Source organism: Oncorhynchus mykiss, chromosome 18, assembly GCF_013265735.2.
Source record: "Oncorhynchus mykiss isolate Arlee chromosome 18, USDA_OmykA_1.1, whole genome shotgun sequence".
Classification (NCBI taxonomy): Eukaryota; Metazoa; Chordata; class Actinopteri; order Salmoniformes; family Salmonidae; genus Oncorhynchus; species Oncorhynchus mykiss.
Genome location: NC_048582.1, coordinates 59,283,660 through 59,306,675, shown reverse-complemented (window position 1 = coordinate 59,306,675; position 23,016 = coordinate 59,283,660). Strand labels below are relative to the sequence as shown.

General features: G+C 42.1%; 2 protein-coding genes across 3 annotated transcripts in view; one reads left to right on the top strand and one right to left on the bottom strand.

Moving 5' to 3' along the window:
* The window catches only part of asb4 (ankyrin repeat and SOCS box containing 4), a 25,988-nt gene extending 13,549 nt beyond the window's left edge, over positions 1–12,439 (top strand). For both annotated transcript variants that reach the window (XM_036953400.1, XM_036953399.1), the window contains one exon: positions 11,883–12,439. In XM_036953400.1, coding sequence (XP_036809295.1) covers positions 11,883–11,906 — 24 coding nt within the window. In that variant the 3' untranslated portion in view covers positions 11,907–12,439. The remainder of the gene's footprint in view (positions 1–11,882) is intronic.
* pdk4 (pyruvate dehydrogenase kinase, isozyme 4) lies at positions 8,070–23,016 on the bottom strand. The gene is made up of 11 exons (XM_021572634.2): positions 22,562–23,016; positions 21,528–21,669; positions 18,566–18,637; positions 17,987–18,171; positions 16,147–16,236; positions 15,053–15,130; positions 12,684–12,760; positions 12,436–12,534; positions 11,796–11,909; positions 11,321–11,434; positions 8,070–10,495 (listed from the first exon to the last, which is right to left on the bottom strand). Exons 1-11 carry the CDS (start codon positions 22,674–22,676, stop codon positions 10,349–10,351), a joined length of 1,233 nt encoding a protein of 410 aa, XP_021428309.1. The 5' UTR covers positions 22,677–23,016; the 3' UTR covers positions 8,070–10,348.

Genomic DNA, 23,016 nt, shown 5'->3' with positions numbered 1-23,016 from the left:
GGTTTTATATTCATATGTTATTTATTCTTTAACATCTCTACCTGTGCCGTTTTACAGGACTTTGTTGTGTAGTAGGAGCCTTGTTTGTGACAGTCCAGTCCGCGTAACATGCTGTAATGCAGGGATCATCAACTAGATTCAGCCGTGGGCCGTTTTTTATCATGAGCGGATGTGTTGGGGGGCCGGAACATCATTACCATTCATTTGTAGACTACAAGGAGGCCTAACAGAGCTCCTACTAAATGATTTGGTGTAAATATATGCATATCACTAAGAACCGGGGTAGGCAACTCTGTTCCTGGAGTGCCGCAGGTACTTCAGGATTTTATCCCAACTAGGCACCACACCTGACCAACTGAGCTAATTGATCAGTTCAGTGACTACCTGAATTCAACACGCCTGGTCTTCCAGGTCAGTTAAATCAGAATGTAGGAAGTGCCTGCGGCCCTCCAGGACCAGGGTTGCCTACCCGACTTATAATGAACCAATGTATTGAGAAGATCCTATTCTCCACAATTCCACCTGGTTAATTGTGACAACTGGTGTTACCAGATGCTGTCCGTAACCCCTGATAAAAGGTCAGTTTTTCTCCATATTTTTCTCCTACAATGGGGTAGGATAATCTGGTCCTAGATCTGTGTTTCTGTGGGCAATTTCTAGCGCAAGTATTCAGTCGCCTATGTTCTAGTTACGTAATGTTATATCTTGTAGCACGTGATGTCTTTGAGGGAGTAATAGCAGGGGACTGTAATTGTCTTGTTGCGTGTGCGTTTGGGGGAGTGTCTGGTAGCTAGCTACCCCCCTGCTCACTCACACACGCCCCCCTTCTTTCCCACCTCCTCAGTGTCATCTGGCAGTAATGCTGCCCATATTTCCTCTCATTATCATCAGGCCCTGCAGGGAAAACAGAGAACAAACAAGCCCTTCACTAGGGCCTCTCCACTACCATAGACCTTCACTAGGGCCTCTCCACTACCATAGCCCTTCACTAGGGCCTCTCCACTACCATAGCCCTTCACTAGGGCCTCTCCACTACCATGGCCCTTCACCAGAGCCTCTCCACTACCATAGCTCTTCACTAGAGCCTCTCCACTACCATAGCCCTTCACTAGGGCCTCTCCACTACCATAGCCCTTCACTAGGGCCTCTCCACTACCATAGACCTTCACTAGGGCTTCTCCACTACCATAGACCTTCACTAGGGCCTCTCCACTACCATAGAGCTTCACTAGGGCCTCTCCACTACCATAGACCTTCACTAGGGCCTCTCCACTACCATAGACCTTCACTAGGGCCTCTCCACTACCATAGACCTTCACTAGGGCCTCTCCACTACCATAGCCCTTCACTAGGGCCTCTCCACTACCATAGCCCTTCACTAGAGCCTCTCCACTACCATAGCCCTTCACTAGAGCATCTCCACTACCATAGCTCTCCACTAGAGCCTCTCCACTACCATAGCCCTTCACTAGAGCCTCTCCACTACCATATACCTTCACTAGAGCATCTCCACTACCATAGCCCTTCACTAGGGCCTCTCCACTACCATAGCCCTTCACTAGGGCCTCTCCACTACCATAGCCCTCCACTAGAGCCTCTCCACTACCATAGCCCTTTACTAGGGCCTCTCCACTACCATAGCTCTCCACTAGAGCCTCTCCACTACCATAGCCCTCCACTAGAGCCTCTCCACTACCATAGCCCTTCACTAGCGCCTCTCCACTACCATAGCCCTCCACTAGAGCCTCTCCACTACCATAGCCCTTCACCAGAGCCTCTCCACTATCAAATAAAATTGTATTGGTCACATACATGGTTAGCAGATGTTATTGTGAGTGTAGCGAAATGCTTGTGCTTCCAGTTACGACAGTGCAGCAATATCTAACAATTCCACAACAAATACCTAGTACACACAAATATAAGTAAAGGAATGGAATAAGAATATATACAAGAATATTGCAGACTGCACCACCCTCTGGATTGCCTTGCTGTTGTGGGCGGTGCATTTGATTTACCAGGCAGTGATACAGCCTGACAGGATGCTCTCAATTCTGCATCTATAAAAGTTTGTCAGGGTTTTAGGTGGCGCTGTTGCGCCTTCTTCACCACACTGTCTGTGTGGGTGGACAATTTCAGTTTGTCCATGATGTGTACGCTGAGGAACTTTCCTTCTCCACTGCTGTCCTGTCGATGTGGATAGGGAGGGTGCTACCATAGCCCTTCACCAGAGCCTCTCCACTACCATAGGGGCTAGAGACTGGGTGGTATTCTGCACTCCCCTTAAGCAACCATCATTGATGTGTGTGTACTGTATAATGTAACAGGCAGGAGAGTTTTAAAAGTCCAGTTAACTGACTATATACACTGCATGACGTGTTAAAACCCCAATGAAACAGAGTGTAGTTCACCTCCGAACACACGTAGTTCAACCCTCCCAGTTAGGCCAATCATCGCTGTGGCCCAGGTCCCTGTGTTGTTGTGGCAGCCTGAGTAAGGTTAGAAGAGGGGGGATATTGTGTGGAGGAGGGGTCAGACAAGCCTCCACAAGGCCCTAAAATAGAGCAGGGGTTCAAGGGTCAGAGACAGGAACTGTAAATTGTGAGGAGCAGGTTAAACAGTGGTGGGCGGCATGCGTTCTAAAGTACCGGTACATTGGTCAGAAAGGCGGTGTTGAAAGAAAATAGAAAAGCAGCACTGGGGTGACTGGGTGCAGGTTAGTGTTTTTTGTCATGAGTCTTGTTCTGGAGGCACCTCCACATAGTGGTCACTAGCTGGCACAGCCACAAAGTTATACAATCTGATGTCAAACCTAACCACACTGCTAACCTTAATGCCTAACCGTAACCTAAATTTAAGATCAAAAAGCAAACTTTTGTTTTCATTAAATTTTTACTTTGCAGCTGGCCAGTCTAGCGGAAATCACTCAGTTCTGCCTCCAGGACAAGACTCATCCCAATGAACATCAACCTGCTGACTGGGTTGGCAGCTCTCCAGGAATGGACTCTGTTACTGAAAACAAGTGGTGAAAGGGGGTGGAATGGGGGAGGTCAGAGTCAGGGAGTACAGTGCCTTTGCGAAAGTATTCATCCCCCTTGGGGTTTTTCCTATTTTTTTGCATTACAACCTGTAATTTAAATGGATTTTATTTAATGGACATACACAAAATAGTCCAAATTGGTGAAATGAAAAATAAATAAATAAATATTAAAATACAAATACATTTTAAAAATGGGAAAGTGGTGAGTGCATATGTATTCACCCCCTTTGCTATGAATCCCTAAATAAAATCTGGTGCAACCAATTACCTTCAAAGTCACAAAATGAGTTAAATAAAGTCCACCTGTGTGCAATCTAAGTGTCACATGATCTCAGTATATATACACCTGTTCTGAATGGCCCCAGAGTCTGCAACACCACAAAGCAAGGAGCACCACCAAGCAAGCGGCACCATGAAGATCAAGGAGCTCTCCAAACAGGTCAGGGACAAAGTTGTGGAGAAGTACAGATCAGGGTTGAGTTATTTAAAAATATCAGAAACTTTGAACATCCCTCGGAGTGCCATTACATCCATTATTTAAAAAAAATGGAAAGAATATGGCACCACAACAAACCTGCCAAGAGAGGGGTGCCCACCAAAACTCACAGACCAGTCATGGAGGGCATTAATCAGAGAGGCAACAAAGAGACCAAAGATAACCCTGAAGGAGCTGCAAAGCTCCACAGTGGAGATTGGAGTATCTGTCCATAAGACCACTTTAAGCCGTACACTCCACAGACCTGGGCATTACAGAAGTGTGGATGGCCAGAAAAAAGCCTTTGGTTAAAGAAAAAAATAAGCAAACACGTTTGGTGTTCACCAAAAGGCACGTGGGAGACTCCCCAAAGATATGAAAGAAGGTACTCTGGTCAGATGAGACTAAAATTGAGCTGTTTAGCCATCAAGGAAAACACTCTGTCTGGCGCAAACCCAACACCTGTCATCACCCCGAGAACACAATCTCCACAGTGAAGCATGGTGGTAGCAGCATCATGCTGTGGGGATGTTTTTCCATCGGCAGGGACTGGGATACGGAATTTAAGTAATGATGGATGGCGCTAATTACAGGGAAATTCTTGAGGGAAATCTGTTTCAGTCTTCCAGAGATTTGAGACTGGGACGGAGGTTCACCTTCCAGCACAACAATGAACCTAAGTATACTGCCAAAGCAACACTTGAGTGGTTAAAATGCCTTGGAATGGTCTGGTCAAAGCCCAGACCTCAATCCAATTGAGAATATGTGGTATGACTTAAAGATTGCTGTACACCAGCGGAACCCATCCAACTTGAAGGAGCTGGAGAAGTTTTGCCTTGAAGAATGGGCAAAAATCCTAGTGCCTAGATGTGCCAAGCTTATAAAGACATACCCCAAGAGACTTGAAGCTGTAATTGCTGCAAAAGGTGGCTCTACAAAGTATTGACTTTGGGGGGTGAATAGTTATGCACGCTCAAGTTAATTGTTTTTTTGTCTTATTTCTTGTTTAACAAAAAATATTTTGCAATCTTCAAAGTGGTAGGCATGTTGTGTAAATCAAATGATACCAACCACCCCAAAATCTATTTTAATTCCAGGTTACAAGGCAACAAAATAGGAAAAATACCAAGGGGGGGGGGTGAATACTTCTGCAAGCCACTGTACAAGCAGTGGTGGAAAAAGTACCCAATTGTCATAGAGTAAAAGTAAAGCTACCTTAATAGAAAATGACTAAAAGTCACCCAGTAAAATAATACTTGAGTAAAAGTATTTGGTTTTAGTTATACTTAAGTATCAAAAGTAAATGTAATTCCTAAAATATACTTAAGTAAACTGCAAACCAGACGGCACAAATTTTAAATGTTTTATTTACAGATAGCCAGGGGCACACAACACTGACATAATTTACAAAATAAGCATGTGTTTAGTCAGTCTGCCAGATCAGATGCAGTAGGGATGACCAAAGATTTTTGTGAATTAGACCATGTTTCTGTCCTGCTAAGCATTCAAAATGTAACGAGTATTTTTGGGTGTCAGGGAAAGTGTATGGAGTAGAAAGTACATTATTTTCTTTAGGAATGTAGTGAAGTAAAAGTTGTAAAATATAAATACCCAAAATAACTACTTAAGTAGTACTTACGTATTTTTACACTACTGAGTCATTTTTATTAGGATCCCCATTAGCTAGCGCGGTAACGCTAGCTAATCTTCCTGTGGTCCAACACCAATTAACAAGACATCGAACAACCACAAATCAAGACTTCAAAACATTCAACAAGTAGACAATACAGATAATTAAAATACCTGACCGGATGGAAGTACAAGCTGTTAGAACAGGGAGATGGTCTAGAAAGCAGCTCGCTACATAACAGGGATAGAAAGGTTATGGACCACAAATAGAAAGGAATTATTGTCTTGAATTCCAGTGAACATTATTTGAATCGATGTAATATATTACTCCTAGGGTTTCATTGAGTTAAACAACATTTGAAATAGTCAAACACCACTTTATTGTTAAAGGTGATATTGCAAATCTCTATCAAATTATTGTCAATATATTATTCAGGTTATAACACAAAACAAGGACACGCCAGTCACATTTCCTATTTTGTTTATTGTAGTTTTTAAAGAACTAATCTGGTAGGGTGGACTAGGAAGCATGCTCTCTAACAGAAAGCTCTAGAATAGCTCATAGCGTACGGTAGAACAGGTAGCAGCCAGGGCATTACTATACACATTCAAGCAGTGATCATGAAGTTGTTTCATATACATCAGAACAGCTTTCGGACGTCTTATTATCCCATACAGTAGATCAACTGATTGCATTGTGTGAAAAGATGTGTGTTGTCAACAAACACTGGGACACACACACTGGCTGTGGGTAGTCTGGCAGTACAGTACTGTAGAGGCCTTTAGTATTCAGGGTACATAGAGGGGTCAAGTTCACCACTGACTGTCAGAACAGGATAATAAGTGTTAAATGTATTATATCAGTGTTCAGCCTGAACGACAGATAACTGTTGACAGTTATCTACAGGTCCATTTGACTGGTAAACTTGACTGTACTGTGAGAACCTTCCCCACGTTCCTAACGATCGGTGTTGAGCGTTTAAGATGAGACAATTATAGGATAAAATAGCCCCGAGGGAAAACACTGACCGTCAACCCTTACATTGTTGTTAGGTTTTCATTAAGAAGGAACCAAACTAAATCAAGCAAACAAATTTGTACAGGAGTGCATTAATAATACTTTAGTTAGTGGACAGGATTATGGTAACAACAATTTTCTGACTAAAGCACATGCAAAAAGGCTGCTAAAATGGAAGCACTGCGGGCACATTTGTTTGGCACAAAAAGGCAGAGGGAGAACTTCATATTACATAAAGAGTTGCATTTTATTGAACCTAAAGACGCTTAAAATGTTCACTCAATTCCCTTAAAATTCATATAGACTGAAATCCTGACATAAGATGGCTGCCCATAAAACAAATACTGTATATTAGTAAATCATCATTCATGTCAACAGGAATAGCTTATGTGCACCAGTCAGGATGTCGGCCCACAGCGTCAAGATGTCAAATCAACAACTTCAGCTGATTGATAGCTCCTCCCATGTCAGTTTAATGACATCACACAGCACTTATGGTGATACCAGGAAAAATATGAAATGCCTTCAACATCCTGAGAACGTGTGATTTAAAACCATAGATGGTAAAAAAAATACATTTTGAAAACAGTTCAGCGTTGAAGACGTTTCCACTTCAGTGTTCGTTTCGTCTCAAACCATCATTTTTTTCTATGCACAAAAATACTGATTACAATTTAAGTGCCTTCAGAAAGTATTCACAACCATTGACTTTTTGCAAATTTTGTTGTTACAGCCTGAATTTAACATGGATTAAATGTTGATTTTGTGTCACTGATCTACACACACTACACCATAATGTCAAAGTGGAATTGTGTTTTTAGAAATGTTTATAAATATATGAAAAACTGAAATGCCTTGAGTCAATAAGTATTCAACCCCTTTGTTATGGCAAGCCTAAATTAGTTCAGGAGTAAACATTTGCTTAGTCACAATAACTTGCATGGACTCACTCTGTGTGCAATAATAGTGTTTAACATGATTTTTGAATGACTACCCCATCTCTGTACCTCACACATACAGATTGTATTGTAATTGTAAGATCCCTCAGTCGAGCAATGAATTTCAAACACAGATTCAAGACCAGGCAGGTTTTCCAATGCCTCACAAAGAAGGGCAACTATTGGTAAAAATAAATTAACTGCAGACATTGAATATCCCTTTGAGCATGGTGAAGTTTTTAATAATTACACTTTGGATGGTGTATCAATACACCCAGTCACTACAAAGATACAGGCGTCCTTCCTAATTCAGTTGACTGAGAGGAAGGAAACCACTCAGGGATTTCACCATGAAGCCAACACAATTACGGAGTACCACTCTTCATATTTTCAAGCATGGTGGTGGCTGTATCATGTTATGGGTATGCTTGTCATCGGCAAGGACTAGGGAGTTTTTTAGGATAAAAAAAAGGAACAGAGCACAGGCAAAATCCTATAGGAAAACCTGGTTCAGTCTGCTTTCCAACAGACACTGGGAGACAAATCCACCTTTCAGCAGGACAATAACCTAAAATGCAAGGCCAAATATACACTTACCAAGACAACATTGAGCTTGACAAATTTTAAAATGAATAATGGGCAAATATTGTACAATCAGGTTTGCAAAGCATTTACAGACTTACCCAGAAAAACACAGCTGTAATTGCTGCCAAAGGTGATTCTAACATGTATTGACTCAGGGTTGAATACTTATCTAATAAAAATATATTTGTATTATTTTACTTTGATAGAGTATTTTGTGATCATTGAGGGTTAAATACATTTGAAACCCACTTTGTAGCGTATCAAATGTGGAAAAAGTCAAGGGGTGTGAGTACTGTCTGAAGGCACTGTACATAGCCGTTATTGGGTTAAATGTAAGTAACTGTACATATTGTCTTATGCAAGTTTTTCTTAGAGAATACCAGGGAATGAAATTCATTCATTTAATGACAAACATTTGATTCAACTCAGTCTTACTGTATCCCTAATCACAGAAATGAGATAATACTCCCATGTTGCTCTCTGACACACATTATTCAATAAATACTTCATGCATGGAAGACCTAGCCGGCCTCTAAAATTAAATCATTTTAGTAAATCTACAAAATTGAGTTAACTTTGATATTTCTAACATTTCTCTCAATATTCACATAACTTATATTTTAAAAGTCAGTTGGACTCAATAAGTACACTAGAATACTTCAATCTCTTCAATATTTACTTTCTTTATAGGAAACCTTGAATGGACCTTGGATTTCATCTCATCTTATTAAACAAGCCAAGGTGTAACTCAAAATGGCACCAAGAAAAACAGTTGATGGGGGGGAACCCAAATAAAATCCCTTTAGGACCAAAAACATAGTAGATGAACTTTGTCTAAAGTTCGAGGTGGACAAAATTTGTGAGGGGTAAAAAAAAGTGACATGCTCAGAGCTGAAACTAAACAGAGTCTACGAGTCGGAGGCCGCTATGTACCCCACAACCCCCACCCCTTCTACAGAACATTCTGTAGTAGAAGGGTAACCAAAGAAAATCCATTGACTGACAGCATGGCCTTATCATGTTTCTGACTGACACACTATCTGTCTGTGTCCATAGAGCTCAGTGTCCAAGCTGCAAACCGTAGCTGTGAGTGAAGAGTTAAGAACTAAATTCACATTTTAAAAATTGTAGTATCACAGATTATAGTGCTGTGACATTAGCTGTACTAACCTAATTCAGTCGATTGATCAATTAAATGATCGTTAAACATTCACCTTTTTAATAATAAGGAAAAACACTAGCTTACATTGTGTAATAACGTTAAAATAAGTGAGCGGAATAAATAACTGAAACCTGTGGTTAAATTATAACCAGAAGAAAAGATGATTGTGAGTAGTGTACGACCCTGTTTCTAACTAACATTCATGAAGTCACTCATTGAATTGAGATCCTGGTATAGCCATTGAAACGCCTCCGACAGTGATGTGTTATCCACTTCAAGTGAAATGTATGAGAATATCCATTGCGAGAGGAATCCACATCTCTCTCTCACACACGGTAATAGCTGTGGGTACAACTGTGTGCCTTCTGTCAGTTTGATCCTCCTTTCGGTCTTCCTCCTTTGTTCTTCCTGCTAGCTCAGTCTGTTTGGTTAACTTCTAGGGGTGTAACGGTTCACCAAATCCACGGTTCGGTGTGTATTGCGGTTTTGGGGTCACGGTTTGGTTTCGGTACAGCAGGAAAATTACGTTTTCAAACTGATGCTGCATTTGTAACCATGTGGGAGGTGGGAATTTACCAGTTGTGAAGTCATATATTTAGTCCCAGATGCACACTTGTGATTTCTCATAAAGGGTGAGTGTCTGTAGCGCGGTACGTCTCCCACTCCGGGGTAAGGTGACGGGCTGTCACTTTTAAGTAATCGCAACACAATTCCAATTCCTAGAAAACTGTGGCTTGCTTATATAGAGCGGGTATGACCTGACATGGGTGCAAGAGGGAAGTTCACAACGTGGATCGAGCATTTTTACAAGGTGCTGGAATTCCCTATTCTCAACCACTGAGAACGGGCGCGGCTTTAAACCAAAGACTGTAAAAAATCTAAACACAGCCTACCGATTGCTCGTGTCATTTTTGGCCGGTCAGAACCAGTTCCCAAGGGCTGCTTGAATGCAGAGGGGAGGTGATTTTGGGTTGTTTCTTTCTGTTTCCGTCTTGTGACGTCGACATAAACGCGTCAACATATTTGAGGTGTTGGCAGCTGGATAGCCTATTCTCGTTGAGTTGTGGCGACATACTGTTAACGTCTTATCCACAACTCTCTGTCCATCACCAATGTGATTTACTGGGAAGCCAAAACATTCCCAAACTGGAGATTTAAACGACGAAGGATCCTCCTGGATTATCCACCCCACCACTCGCCATCGTACAGAACTACTTCCTGGATGCGCCTCACAAAAGGACAGTTTGAAATGTGCCAATTAAGATTTGAATTTAGATTACAATGTGCATATAGGCTCTAGTTGTTTTAACAGAATAGCCCTAAAAAAAAAAACGAATTCAGCTCAAATTTACTCGAGGCACCGGCCTACAACGCAGCGTAGGCATAGCCTATAGGCCTTTTATTTTGTATATATTTTATTAAATGTATTAATTCAGGTTGAGTGCAGACTGAAACGAGGCTCCCTACCGAACAGTTCGGTACGAACACCTGTACCGTTACACCCCTATTGACTTCTCCTCTCATACTTCCCCAGCTTCTTGGGATCCTTGCTGGGCATGCACCAGTCATCCGCCTCGTTGCTCGTCTGGTAATGCCTTATGGCTGACTGGTTGTAAACAGGAAGTCTTTCCACAGAATCTGAGGACAAGGCCTGTTAACGAAGCACAGAGTAGAGTGGTAGGTTAGATGTAATCTTGGTTAACTCAAAACTAAAATCTCACGGAATTTGGTGAGCTAGGTGATTTAGTTCTGGGTCCATCCGTGTTAGATATTGGGAGTTCTGATTTGCGAAGTCTCCACCCTCGCAAAAGAGAACTCTCAGCCAAAGTCCTCCCCCCTTCCACTAATTTCAACACAGTCCGTCTAAGCACGCCTTCGCCAAATCCTGATACGTCCAAATAATCAGTGACAAAAACCCAAACACCGGAAATACTGCTGCTCATTATCCTACACATTCCCTCCTGTTGCAACAGATTCTGACTATTATGAGGACAAGGCTCTATTTATATCACATGCTGGTCACGTTAGTCTTCCACCATTCAGAGAATGAACCTTTACATACTTATTTCAGACATTGAACAACATTGTATAGAGCAGGGATAACCAACTTTATTCAGCCGTGGGACCATTTTTCCGTGAGCGGATGGTCGGGGGCCGGAACACAATTACAAATCATTTGTAGACTCAATTTGACCACAAGAAGGCCAAACAGATATTTGACAAAAACATGATAATTTCAAACATTTCTTACATTTGTATACGATCACGTATCTCTCTATTAGGCTTGGGAATACTTGGGTACAGTTTTCCAAAATAAAATAACTGCCGTCTTATGTCCAACAACGAAAATTGTACGTTTTCTGAGCAAAAATAAATACAAATTGAGGGCCAAAATGGGGGAACCCTGGTTTAGAGGTTCAATTATCTAGAATAAGACAACTGTTGAAGTAACACATTCCATTCGTAGAAGTGTTACCTTCAGGTAGATGACAGCTGACGTCCCATATCCCTCCATGGAGTAGAGCTGCAGGTCTCCCTGGAAGTACTTGGCATAGAGACGGGAGATGGGAAGACCGTAGCCGAAACCAGCCTTCAGAGAGCCAGGGACACAAAGGGTTAAACTCACTCTGAACTGACTGTCACAGTACTGTAGTAGACAAGCATTCAGTTACACTTTAAACCTTGTGCAACATATGACTGGTCCAGTTTGTAATTCTGCTAATTTACAACCGTGTTCGCTTGCAGTTTACACTTTAGTCAGTATAAAAGGATCACGATTTACATTTCAGCTGAAATAAAATAAACAGGCGTGCATGCCTCTAACATGTGATCAAACTGCAGTCATAGATCATGCCCTACCGAATGTTGTGCTCCAATGTATTAAATCTGACTTATTAACCTGACTGCCAGGAAAATCTTTAATGTTCAGTGGCATCAGGACAGGGTCTCACCAGTGGAGCGTTGCGTGAGTTGTCAATATCGACGGGGCTGGGGGCGGTGGAGTACATGTAACTGAACAAACGCTCTATCTTCCTCAGGGGAACTCCTCCACCTCGATCTGATATCTAGAAACAACACCAACAACGTTACAGCTCTGTCCCACTCTCTGATCTTCCTGTTGTCTCCCCAAATATCATGGCATAGGACCTACAGAACAACCACGGGAGGAAATCTATGGTACTATGTATTCATACACATTAAACTGTACAGGCTTCTACATTATTATTATAATATGCATTATTTATTTGTGTTGGATGGGCATACACTACTTTTGAACAAATGTATATTGTTGGGGCTCAGAGCTGAATGTTTTCACTGTACTCAATTCAATGGCTTTATTAGCATGGGAAACATGGTAACATTGCCAACGCAACTGAAGTAGATAATAAACAAAGGGGGAAAAACTAAAATTAACAGTAAACTTTACACACAGACGTTCCAAAAGAATATAGACATTTCAAATGTAATGTCTATACTCTCTAATTACTCCTGTGACTATTAAACTTTTCATTTAAAAATAAGTCAATGTACTGCAATGAGCACAATGCATATCATTCGTTGTAAGGGTGAATACTCTGAGCCTGTGTTTACCTTGATTGTCAGGTCCTCACTGCCCAGTGAGACTCGAACTTTGACCGGCGGGAGATGCAGGGCCATTTCATGAGTCTCCACTGTTGCTCTCATGGCGTTCTGGAAACAAAACAAACATTGCTTGAGGAAAAGTAATAGAAATCAGATTGAGCTTAATGTAATTGAATCGTGTGTAGTAGTGTCTGCCGTAGTCACCCTCACACGTGTAATGAAATGTTTATACAGTAAAAGGTAAATGTTTGGTGTACCTTGAAGAGCTCAAACAGCATGTGGTAGAGATGGGAAGGCACATAGACAATACGAAGAGGCTGGTCAGGACCTTTGGCTGAGGAAAAACTGAGCATTACTCCAAACCAAACATGACTGCAAATGTATTACATACACAACTGACCATAGAAGTTACTAGAAACAAAAACAACTTGCCCTTCTTATTGCAAATGTATTACATACACAACTGACGATAGAAGTTACTAGAAACAAAAACAACTTGCCCTTCTTATTGCAAATGTATTACATACACAACTGAGGATAGAAGTTACTAGAAACAAAAACAACGTTCCCTTCTTATTGCAAATGTATTACATACACAACTGAGGATAGAAGTTACTAGAAACAAAAACAACGTTCCCTTCTTATTGCAAATGTATTACATACACAACTGAGGATAGAAGTTACTAGAAACAAAAACAACGTTCCCTTCTTATTGCAAATGTATTACATACACAACTGAGGATAGAAGTTACTAGAAACAAAAACAACGTTCCCTTCTTATTGCAAATGTATTACATACACAACTGAGGATAGAAGTTACTAGAAACAAAAACAACGTTCCCTTCTTATTGCAAATGTATTACATACACAACTGAGGATAGAAGTTACTAGAAACAAAAACAACGTTCCCTTCTTATTGCAAATGTATTACATACACAACTGAGGATAGAAGTTACTAGAAACAAAAACAACGTTCCCTTCTTATTGCAAATGCACAACTGAACTCAATAGTCACTATGAAACACATAGTTTACTATTCTACCAACGTAATCACATCCCCAGACACTTCTGATAGCCTATAGCCTGGGGATGAGGCTGGGGATGACCAACTAAACCCATGAATAGACATAGTTTTGCTTTTTTAAGGCTTATGTAACATGGTGACTGTTAAACAGCTGAATGTGGGTGAACGGAGGTTTGTTACTGAGAGTTAGACTTGAGAGAGGAGAAATATGCCCTGCGACAAGACTAAGCCTGTAGCAAGGGGCTTGTTGCTGTTCTGTTCCGCTGCTGACTGGAGAGATAAGAGGCTGATGGATAACATTGGATAACATGGATGACTCATTATGCCTGATGTGACTGTCCACACCCCCTGTAATGCATCAGACGTAGGCTAGACTGTGCAGCCCATTGATATTTTATGGCAGGCGCATTTTGAAAGTTTGGGCACCAAATGATGTCTGGCTCTGTTCTTGTTTTAGCAATGATTATCATTTCCCTCTACCTACAATAAAACATTTATCAAAGTCATGGTTTGACCTGTCAAGTGGTGCTATTGTCCTGTTCATAAAACACACACTGAGTGTACAAAACATTAAAAACACCTGCTTTTTCCATGGAAAACTGACCAGGTGAAAGCTATGAAAGCTATCACATTCATCAGTTTCCCGTGTGTATCAAGAATAGTCCACCAAATTAAAAAGACATCCTGCCAAATTATCACAACTATGCATTGGCGTCAACGTGAGCCAGCATCCCTGTGGAACGCTCTCAACACCTTGTAGAGTCCATGCCCCGACATATTGAGGCTGTTCTGAAAAAAAGGGGTTGCAACTCAATAGTAGGAAGGTGTTCCTAATGTTTTGTACACTCAGTGTATAACCTAGACCTGCACAGTTTTTAAACGTGTTTTTAAACTCAGGACAATACACAGAAGTGAATATTCATACCTGAGTAAGTGAGGTGTATGAAATAATGGTTCTCTATAGATATGGCTCCTGACAACCCTAGCTGAGAGTAAACAGTCGTCGTACGCTGTTCAACTAAAGCAACAGAGTTCATTGCTAAAAATGGTTCAGCTAAATATCTCCTAACACCACTCACACAAGCTAGCCACACACAAACACACACACTTTGCAAATTGCGCCCCGAATTGAGTAGACTAGAGGAATTGAATGAGAGATGAAGAATACTCAACCCACGGGCAGAGAAAGTCAAATCAAACCTAGCCAAACAACTGACAATGCAAATACAACCTCACAAATCGTTTCTGTAAACCTAATCTTCTCTAACAACCCCGGCCTAAAACTCACTTGCAAACCAAATGGTACTATTTGGAAATAGGAGAACAAAAAATGTCTTCAAGCTGCTCTGGTCCTTCTCCCTTCCCTTGGTGCAATGTTGTATCAAACAGACTTGGCTCCAAATAGTATTTACAATCTTTCAAATACTTTGTGTGTTTGAAAAAGCTCATCAACAGTGTCAGTTGGGCCAGGTTGCACTTCTGGGACTATTCTATTGGGTCAATTGAGCCAGGCCAGCTCAACCAAGCGCAGCTGAAATATTTGAAGGAAAACAAATACCTTCCAGAAGCCAGGTCTATAACCCTGTATAGAATGCGATTTACCGTTGACTTGTGTGATGTCAATCTCTGGCGAGGTCAGGTAGTACTGCTCACAGAGCATCTTGGAACTATCGAAGGCATCTGGGGATGAAACAGTCAAAACAAAGACAAGGACTGTAGCACAGGAGGAAAACACTGACTTTCAATCTAGTTACCATAACAGCTAATGACCACTGATTAGCCATTATGGTGATTAGCTGTTATTCTGACGTCTAAACCTGAAATATTGTTAATTATCAGGTATCCTACAGAAATGAGAAGGGCCACAGTCTGGTTTATACACCAGAAGTTAATGGTTATCTGTATGAACAATGTATAGGGTGGGGTCAATTAAGGCTGGATATGAACCAGAGGAATGCACTGAGTAAAGGAAAGGCAATCAATCGCATGGTTGCAGTCACTGATAAGGTTGGAGATCTGTGGGTTAGTGAGGAATGGGAGCTGACGTCAGATTAAGGGAGAAGGAACTTACCCTTTGGGTAAATTAACTTGGTTTAACACCACTGACTTTCAATCTAGTCACCATAACAGCTAATGTACAGTGACTACAGAGAGTAGCTCAACTAAAACTACACAGAGACATGTTGAAATAGGTGGGTGAAGAACAGTCTGCCTCTGTTTAAAAGGCATTACGATTACACATCATTTAGTTATATTCTTATTATGAGAATAAATGTGAAACTGTGCAGATCAAGGAGAAAAGTCTCTGTGTGTGGGTCTCTGTCTCTGTGCGCGGGTCTCTGCCTCTGTGCGTGGGTCTGCCTCTGTGCGTGGGTCTGCCTCTGTGCGTGGGTCTGCCTCTGTGCGTGGGTCTGCCTCTGTGCGTGGGTCTGCCTCTGTGCGTGGGTCTGCCTCTGTGCGTGGGTCTGCCTCTGTGCGTGGGTCTGCCTCTGTGCGTGGGTCTGCCTCTGTGCGTGGGTCTGCCTCTGTGCGTGGGTCTGCCTCTGTGCGTGGGTCTGCCTCTGTGCGTGGGTCTGCCTCTGTGTGCGTGCGTGGGTCTGCCTCTGTGTGCGTGCGTGGGTCTGCCTCTGTGTGCGTGCGTGGGTCTGCCTCTGTGTGTGGGTCTGTCTCTGTGTGTAGCTGATGAGGGACAGCACCTTTTACCACCTCTGTCACATCACAGTCGGGGTCGATGGTGCCAATGTGCTTGGGATGGGCGGGGTTGGCACTTCCATCAAAGATGAGAGCTGAAGAGGTACATAACAACAAATTCAGACTCATTGGGTAACTACACTTGCATGCTGCATGTATTTTGTGTACGCAGCCCTACTGTGACTAGTGCTGGTTCAGGAGCATGGTGATGTACAGTCGTGGCCAAAAGTTTTGAGAATGACATAAATATTCATATTCACAAAGTCTGCTGCCTTAGTGTCTTTAGATATTATTGTCAGATGTTACTATTGAATACTGAAGTATAATTACAAGCATTTCATAAGTGTCAAAGGCTTTTATTGACAATTACATGAAGTTGATGCAAAGAGTCAATATTTGCAGTGTTGACCCTTCTTTTTCAAGACCTCTGCAATCCGCCCTGTCATGCTGTCAATTAACTTCTGGGCCACATCCTGACTGATGGCAGCCCATTCTTGCATCATCAATGCTTGGAGTTTGTCAGAATTTGTGGGTTTTTGTTTGTCCACCCGCCTCTTGAGGATTGACCACAAGTTCTCAATGGGATTAAGGTCTGGGGAGTTTCCTGGCCATGGACCCAAAATATCGATGTTTTGTTCCCCGAGCCACTTAGTTATCACTTTTGCCTTATGGCAAGGAGCTCCATCATGCTGGAAAATGCATTTTTCATCACCAAACTGTTCCTGGATGGTTGGGAGAAGTTGCTCTCGGAGAATGTGTTGGTACCATTATTTATTCATGGCTGTGTTCTTAGGCAAAATTGTGAGTGAGCCCACTCTCTTGGCTGAGAAGCAACCCCACACATGAATGGTCTCAGGATGCTTTAATGTTGGCATGACACAGGACTGATGGTAGCGCTCACCTTGTCTTCTCCGGACAAGCTCTTTTACGGATGCCCCAAACAATCGGAAAGGGGATTCATCAGAGAAAATGACTTTACCCCAGTCCTCAGCAGTCCAATCCCTGTACCTTTTGCAAATATCAGTCTGTCCCTGATGTTTTTCCTGGAGAGAAGTGGCTTCTTTACTGCCCTTCTTCACACCAGGCCATCCTCCAAAAGTCTTTGCCTCACTTTGCATGAGGATGCACTCACACCTGCCTGCTGCCATTCCTGAGCAAGCTCTGTACTGGTGGTGCCCCGATCCCGCAGCTGAATCAACTTTAGGAGACGGTCCTGGCGCTTGCTGAAATTTCTTGGGCGCCCTGAATCCTTCTTCACAACAATTGAACCGCTCTCCTTGAAGTTCTTGATGATCCGATAAATGGTTGATTTAGGTACAATCTTACTGGCAGCAATATCCTTGCCTGTGAAGCCATTTTTCTGCAAAGCAATGATGACGGCACGTGTTTCCTTGCAGGTAACCATGTTTGACAGAGGAAGAACAATGATTCCAATCACCACCCTCCTTTTGAAGCTTCCAGTCTGTTTTTCGAACTCAATCAGCATGACAGAGTGATTGTCCAGCCTTGTCCTAGTCAACACTCACACCTGTGTTAACAAGAGAATCACTGACATGATGACAGCTGGTCCATTGGTGGCAGGGCTGAAATGCAGTGGAATTTTTTTGGGGGGGGATTCAGTTCATTTGCATGGCAAAGAGGGACTTTGCAATTAATTGCAATTCATCTGATCACTCTTCTTAACATTCTGGAGTATATGCAAATTGCCATCATACAAACTGAGGCAGCAGACTTTGAAAATGAATGTGTGTCATTCTCAACTTTTGGCCACGACTGTAGTATAGTATATATGTAGTATAGTATATATGTAGTGTAGTATAGTATATATGTAGTATAGTTACTGACAGTGCTGGTTCATCAGCATGCGGGTGGAGATGCGGCTCATGTAGAAGCGATCCAGGAAGTATTGGACGTTCTGATTGGTCACAGGGTCAGAGCCGAAAGCCTCCTTGTACTCCACTACGCCCTGGGCCATGGTGGGGACCACGTTGTTGTGACGGTTCCTGACGTTCACCAGCGTCTCAGTGAACCTGAGGAGACAGGGCAAAGGCTGGGTCGAAAGTTCACAATTCCACACATTCTTTTTCAATAGTCTGCAATCCTAATTTTCCCTCTGGGTATAAACAAAGTAGCTATAGTCATTAACTCACTAACATCTGCGAGGTTGCTACCAGCTCAAAATATGATTGATCTAATTCAGCAGCAGCAGAGGTATGGTGGACGTGGTAATCCATCATATCCCCTTCCATTTCAGATCAAGATTAAAACCATAATCTATTATTCAGTTAGAAGAGGTAGCTATTATTAGGCAGAGATTAGAGAAATGTTATCTTTCCTTACCTGAATTAACTATGACTCACTTTGAAGAGTCCATCTAATGAGATGTAGGCCTATCTGCTGGATATGACTGTGTAATTGACTTACTTCTTTAGGATCGTTTTATTATCAGGATCTTTCTCCAGGAAGCCCACAAGCTCCATCAGACTTGTTGCATACCTGTAGGAATAGATCACAGAAGACAGGCTAGTTTACACAGGGAAACAATACTACTACTTTAAACTACATTTATAAAGGCCTTGTTGGGCATTCATAAAGAGTATTCGTAGGCTTTACAGAGCATTCATAAAGAGTATTTATAAGCAAAATGCTTGGGAGTGTAGCACGACATTTGCTTATGAATTACATAGGCATAATGAAAGGTTTATGAGTGCTTCTTTAAACCTTATTTCAGTCCCATGGTGGAAGAAACTAAAGGTATGTGTAGAAACCAGGGCAAAGATCACTTATTTCCTTTAGCAAATCACTTGACTCCTGGAGTTCCACCTTTAAAAATCTCAGACTTCTATTTTGGAACGGACTCCGACTCTCGTGGTGATCGTGAAAACCACATGGGGGTATTTATACATGCTACAATAACTAGGGCTACTTGTGGCTGGAGATAGGCCTATTATGCATCCCAAATGGCAACCTATTCCCTATATAGTGCACTACTTTTGACCAGAGCTCTATGAGCCCTGGGGAATAGAGTGCCGTTTGGGCAGTTATGTTCCTTCTGATGTTGAAACATTCCTCACCATTTTCAACCTCTCAAAACGTGAATATTCTCTGTACAGCACACACTAAACACTTCTGACCTAGTGGAAGCAGGCCTAACACGTTAACACTAGGCCTTTCAGTAGCTTACTTATTAGCCTACTAGCTTGTTCAGAGGAGCCACTATTATGGCCTAGTTAAGAGGCTGTAGGCTAAATTGTCCCGACTTCAGTGACGTGCAGATTGAGTCTGGAAGCTAGGTGAGAGATCAGTGGCTGACTGTTTTCAAACCCTCTTTGTCCACCAACTGACCTTGAACCCTCCCACTTTATTAACACAGCTGCTGCATAAGCTACATAACAGATACAACTACGGCTAACTAGCTTGAATTACAAAGTTTAACTGTAACGTTTGTTGTTGCCCTCAGGCCACTACTCTACCACTAGCCAAGTCAAATAAATGGTGCCAAATCAATATTGTGGATGGAAAAACCCCACGGCCCAAAGCGGAACATAACCCCTAATAGAGTAGCGATGACGCAGAATGCTAACTTTGGAAATATATATCTACCATATCATTACATTGATAATAAAGCTGGAACATAGGGTTCTGTACTGGCCACCTATCAGAGAGACACTGATAGTTATTGGCCTAGTTCAGAGTTTCAACTGTGCTGTGCTTTCCCTGACATTACACTCTAGTTAGCTGATGGTTTTCCCTAACTAGAAGATAGCCTAAACAATTCCTTCAGAGGCCTAGCACTCAGCAATCAACTCCATTTATTTTTGGGAAAGTATTCCGTTTCAATAAGAGAACATATTTGCAAGTACCCATTTTAACTGACAAAATATCTCTGACTATCACTAATAAAGACTTGATGCACATTGTAGTCCTCCATTTTTCTAGGCTACACTTCTGATGATCGTCAAACAACGTCGCGCACGGCCCCTGTACCACTGAGGATACATGGTGTTCCAGCCCACATCGTCCCAGTATTTTGTATTTATTAAGGATCCCCATTAGTTCCTGCAAAGGCAGCAGCTACTCTTCCTGGGGTCCAGCAAATTAAAGGCAGTTTATATAATTTTAAAAACATTACATTCATAACAGATTTCACAACACATTAAATGTGTGCCCTCAGGCCACTACATCTACAACACAAAATCCATTTGTATGAGTGTGTAAAGTGAGTATGTTATTGTGTGTGTGTAAGCATGTGTCTGTGTACACCTGTGCAGCCTGCCTGACAGACAGAGATATGAGACGAAGGCTGAAGGCTACTTGGCAGGGTAGGCCTGCATCTCATCCCTAGAAATGAGATGTACCACTCCGTTTAAGGGACGTGGTGCTTTGATTTGAGACCCCCATAACGCTCTCATCCCCCATACCCCTCACTAGGGCAGAGTAGTTCAGTAAGATAGTCTATGCACTGTTATGGTTGCCAGGATAATAACATCCTATTGGCTCTGTCGGGATAGGCAATATCACCTACAGTAAATGGCTCTTCAAGATAAGACATTTTACAACTGCTGATGTAAAACCGGCTTTATAAAATACATTTGATTGGTTTGATCATACACGTTTCGCCGAGAGCAGCGTACCAGTTCAATAATCATTTCTGACAACTATGAAGGAACAAACATACTGTAGCAGAGAGTTGGCTAAAAGGTACAAACAGATCTGTATGTTTTAATCCCAACAGGAGGCCTCTTGCCTCTTGCCAGGCAGTCATTGTAAATAAGAATTTGTTCTTAATTGATTTGCCTGGTAAAATAAATGGATGGAGTAACTAAGGGGAAAGATATACTCTGGGAGTGATCCAATTCTCCACATTCTATACAAACGGTCCTACTGAATACATGAATCAGTGTAATGTTTACAGTTGGGTCAGCTCTCTTAAGGAGGAGCACACAGTACTCAGTAAAATATAAGGAGGGGTCAAGGAGATCAAGAATATTTACGCTTTTGCTAGAAGACACCCTTCCAGGAACTAAGTTATTCTACTCCTAGTCCTTTCAAGGGATGCTAAAATATCTGACCTGTGCCGTGACCCTACATCAGTGGTAAGGTAACTATTCCACACACACACACAGCTACACGATGAAATTAAGTAGTTTCTTCAGCATGGAATGGGATTGGACTCATCTACATAGTACATCCTCTACATCTCACTATGTACTACACTCATGCAGCTTGTGTAGGTGAGGTGTGTGTCTGCAGCCTGGAGGGGGATTGGCCAATATTCAGTGAAATTAGGGTCAAGGTTCATAATAGGTGATGTAGCCGCTGCTGTAGTAAGGGGGTGCACAGATTCACTGAGATATAGAGATGTATAAGCTACAGCTGTATTTACCAGCTCTGTAGCAGCTGTAGTGAGGGGGTGCTGAGAAGCTTGTCAGGGAGGAAGTCGATCTCCTTCATGATGTTGGCCAGCCGGACAGGAAGCTCCTGACGCAGGAACACAAAGGACGTCTTCTCACAGGCATTGGCTGAGCCTGCAGTCGCATGACACAGGAACACATCTGGGTTGTTCTCATTAGGCGCACACCACAGCAAAACGTTTTGCAATGGAAAACAAAAACGTTGTTTTCTCATTGGACCAGGTCAGGTAGTCCCTCCCTGTTTCAGTCTCAGGGACAAGCTACTGACTGGAAATCTCAAGACAGGGCGTCATACAGTACACACACTGCTGTGTAAATGTTTAAGACAATGTGAAGACATTGAACTGGTTTGTTTTGGCAGAAGGATTACGTCACGTTTTCACCTAAGAACAGGACCAAGTGCTATCTAGCAGAAAAGCATGATAGGGAGTAAGGTTTTAATTTCCCCCTTTTAGTGACTTGTTAGAACTGAATCTAACTAACAGTGGCCGTGAGTGTCACGAGGGATTTGATTCAATATCACAGTCTCTGCTTTACATTTGATGGATACCTTTGCATGGTATCTATCGCATTATAATACGTTGCTTAGTCCTGTAACGAGACATTGTTTCGTCTCGCAGCTAGCCGTAAACAATCTATTGTCAGGAGAGAGGCAATACAATGGGTGCCATCTCCATTGTTGTGAATGCAGCCATACCCCCCAATATCATGATACAATTGAATACAATAACGTTTGTCAACGCTTCAGCAGAGAGTGATCAGAGAGGACACCTACTGCAGTACTCTGGGAACACTGACAGCTGTCAGTTACTTAGCTACCCTACTTTCACTATGCAACCAGTGGCACTTGTTTTGCACGTAGCTGCTATGGACTCAGAATTAACGTTAGGCAAGCTACAATGTTGCACAGTGACGTCATTGTAACGTTTAGCTAGCTAGCTACATTTTTTAACACTATTGTAATGTTTAGCTATGTTATTATGACAGGACAGGGATGAAAACTTACCAAAGTCTATGAATTGTTTCATTGACAGCGGCGAAGGTGAGAACTTGGAAAACCTATCCACTAGTGCTTGTTTCGGTATGGAGCTGTTCTTTAGCAAAAACTGCGTTAACTTCATAGTTGCAACAAATTAAAATTGAAGTCCCGAGACAGTCCGATTGTTGTCAGCCAGGATGCCCTTTCTCTTCACCAGCAGCACGCTCCAGTGTCTCAGACGTAAAGACGCTAGCTAGCTGGCTAATGCTAGCCACCAAGGGCAATATCAATGCGTTAAATTGACATTATTCAAAACAATTGTCAATGAAACACAGTCACATTCCTGAACAGTGCCGAATGTCTTTGCATCACCTAAACTTTTAACAAGCAAAAATATTCCAGAATTCACGAATGCTCTTCACAAGACCGACCTCTGTGTTGAGTTGTTGTTGGTGAAGTTTGGATTTGATTGGCATTGGCAT

Coding starts and splice junctions, on each gene's coding strand:
- pdk4 (XM_021572634.2), bottom strand. CDS start 22,676: ATGAAGTTAACGCAGTTTTTGCTAAAGAACAGCTCCATACCGAAACAA. Junction 12,535..12,683: donor TGCTGTTTGAGCTCTTCAAG/GTACACCAAACA, acceptor TTTTGTTTCCAG/AACGCCATGAGAGCAACAGT. Junction 11,435..11,795: donor ACTCACGCAACGCTCCACTG/GTGAGACCCTGT, acceptor GGCTCTCTGAAG/GCTGGTTTCGGCTACGGTCT.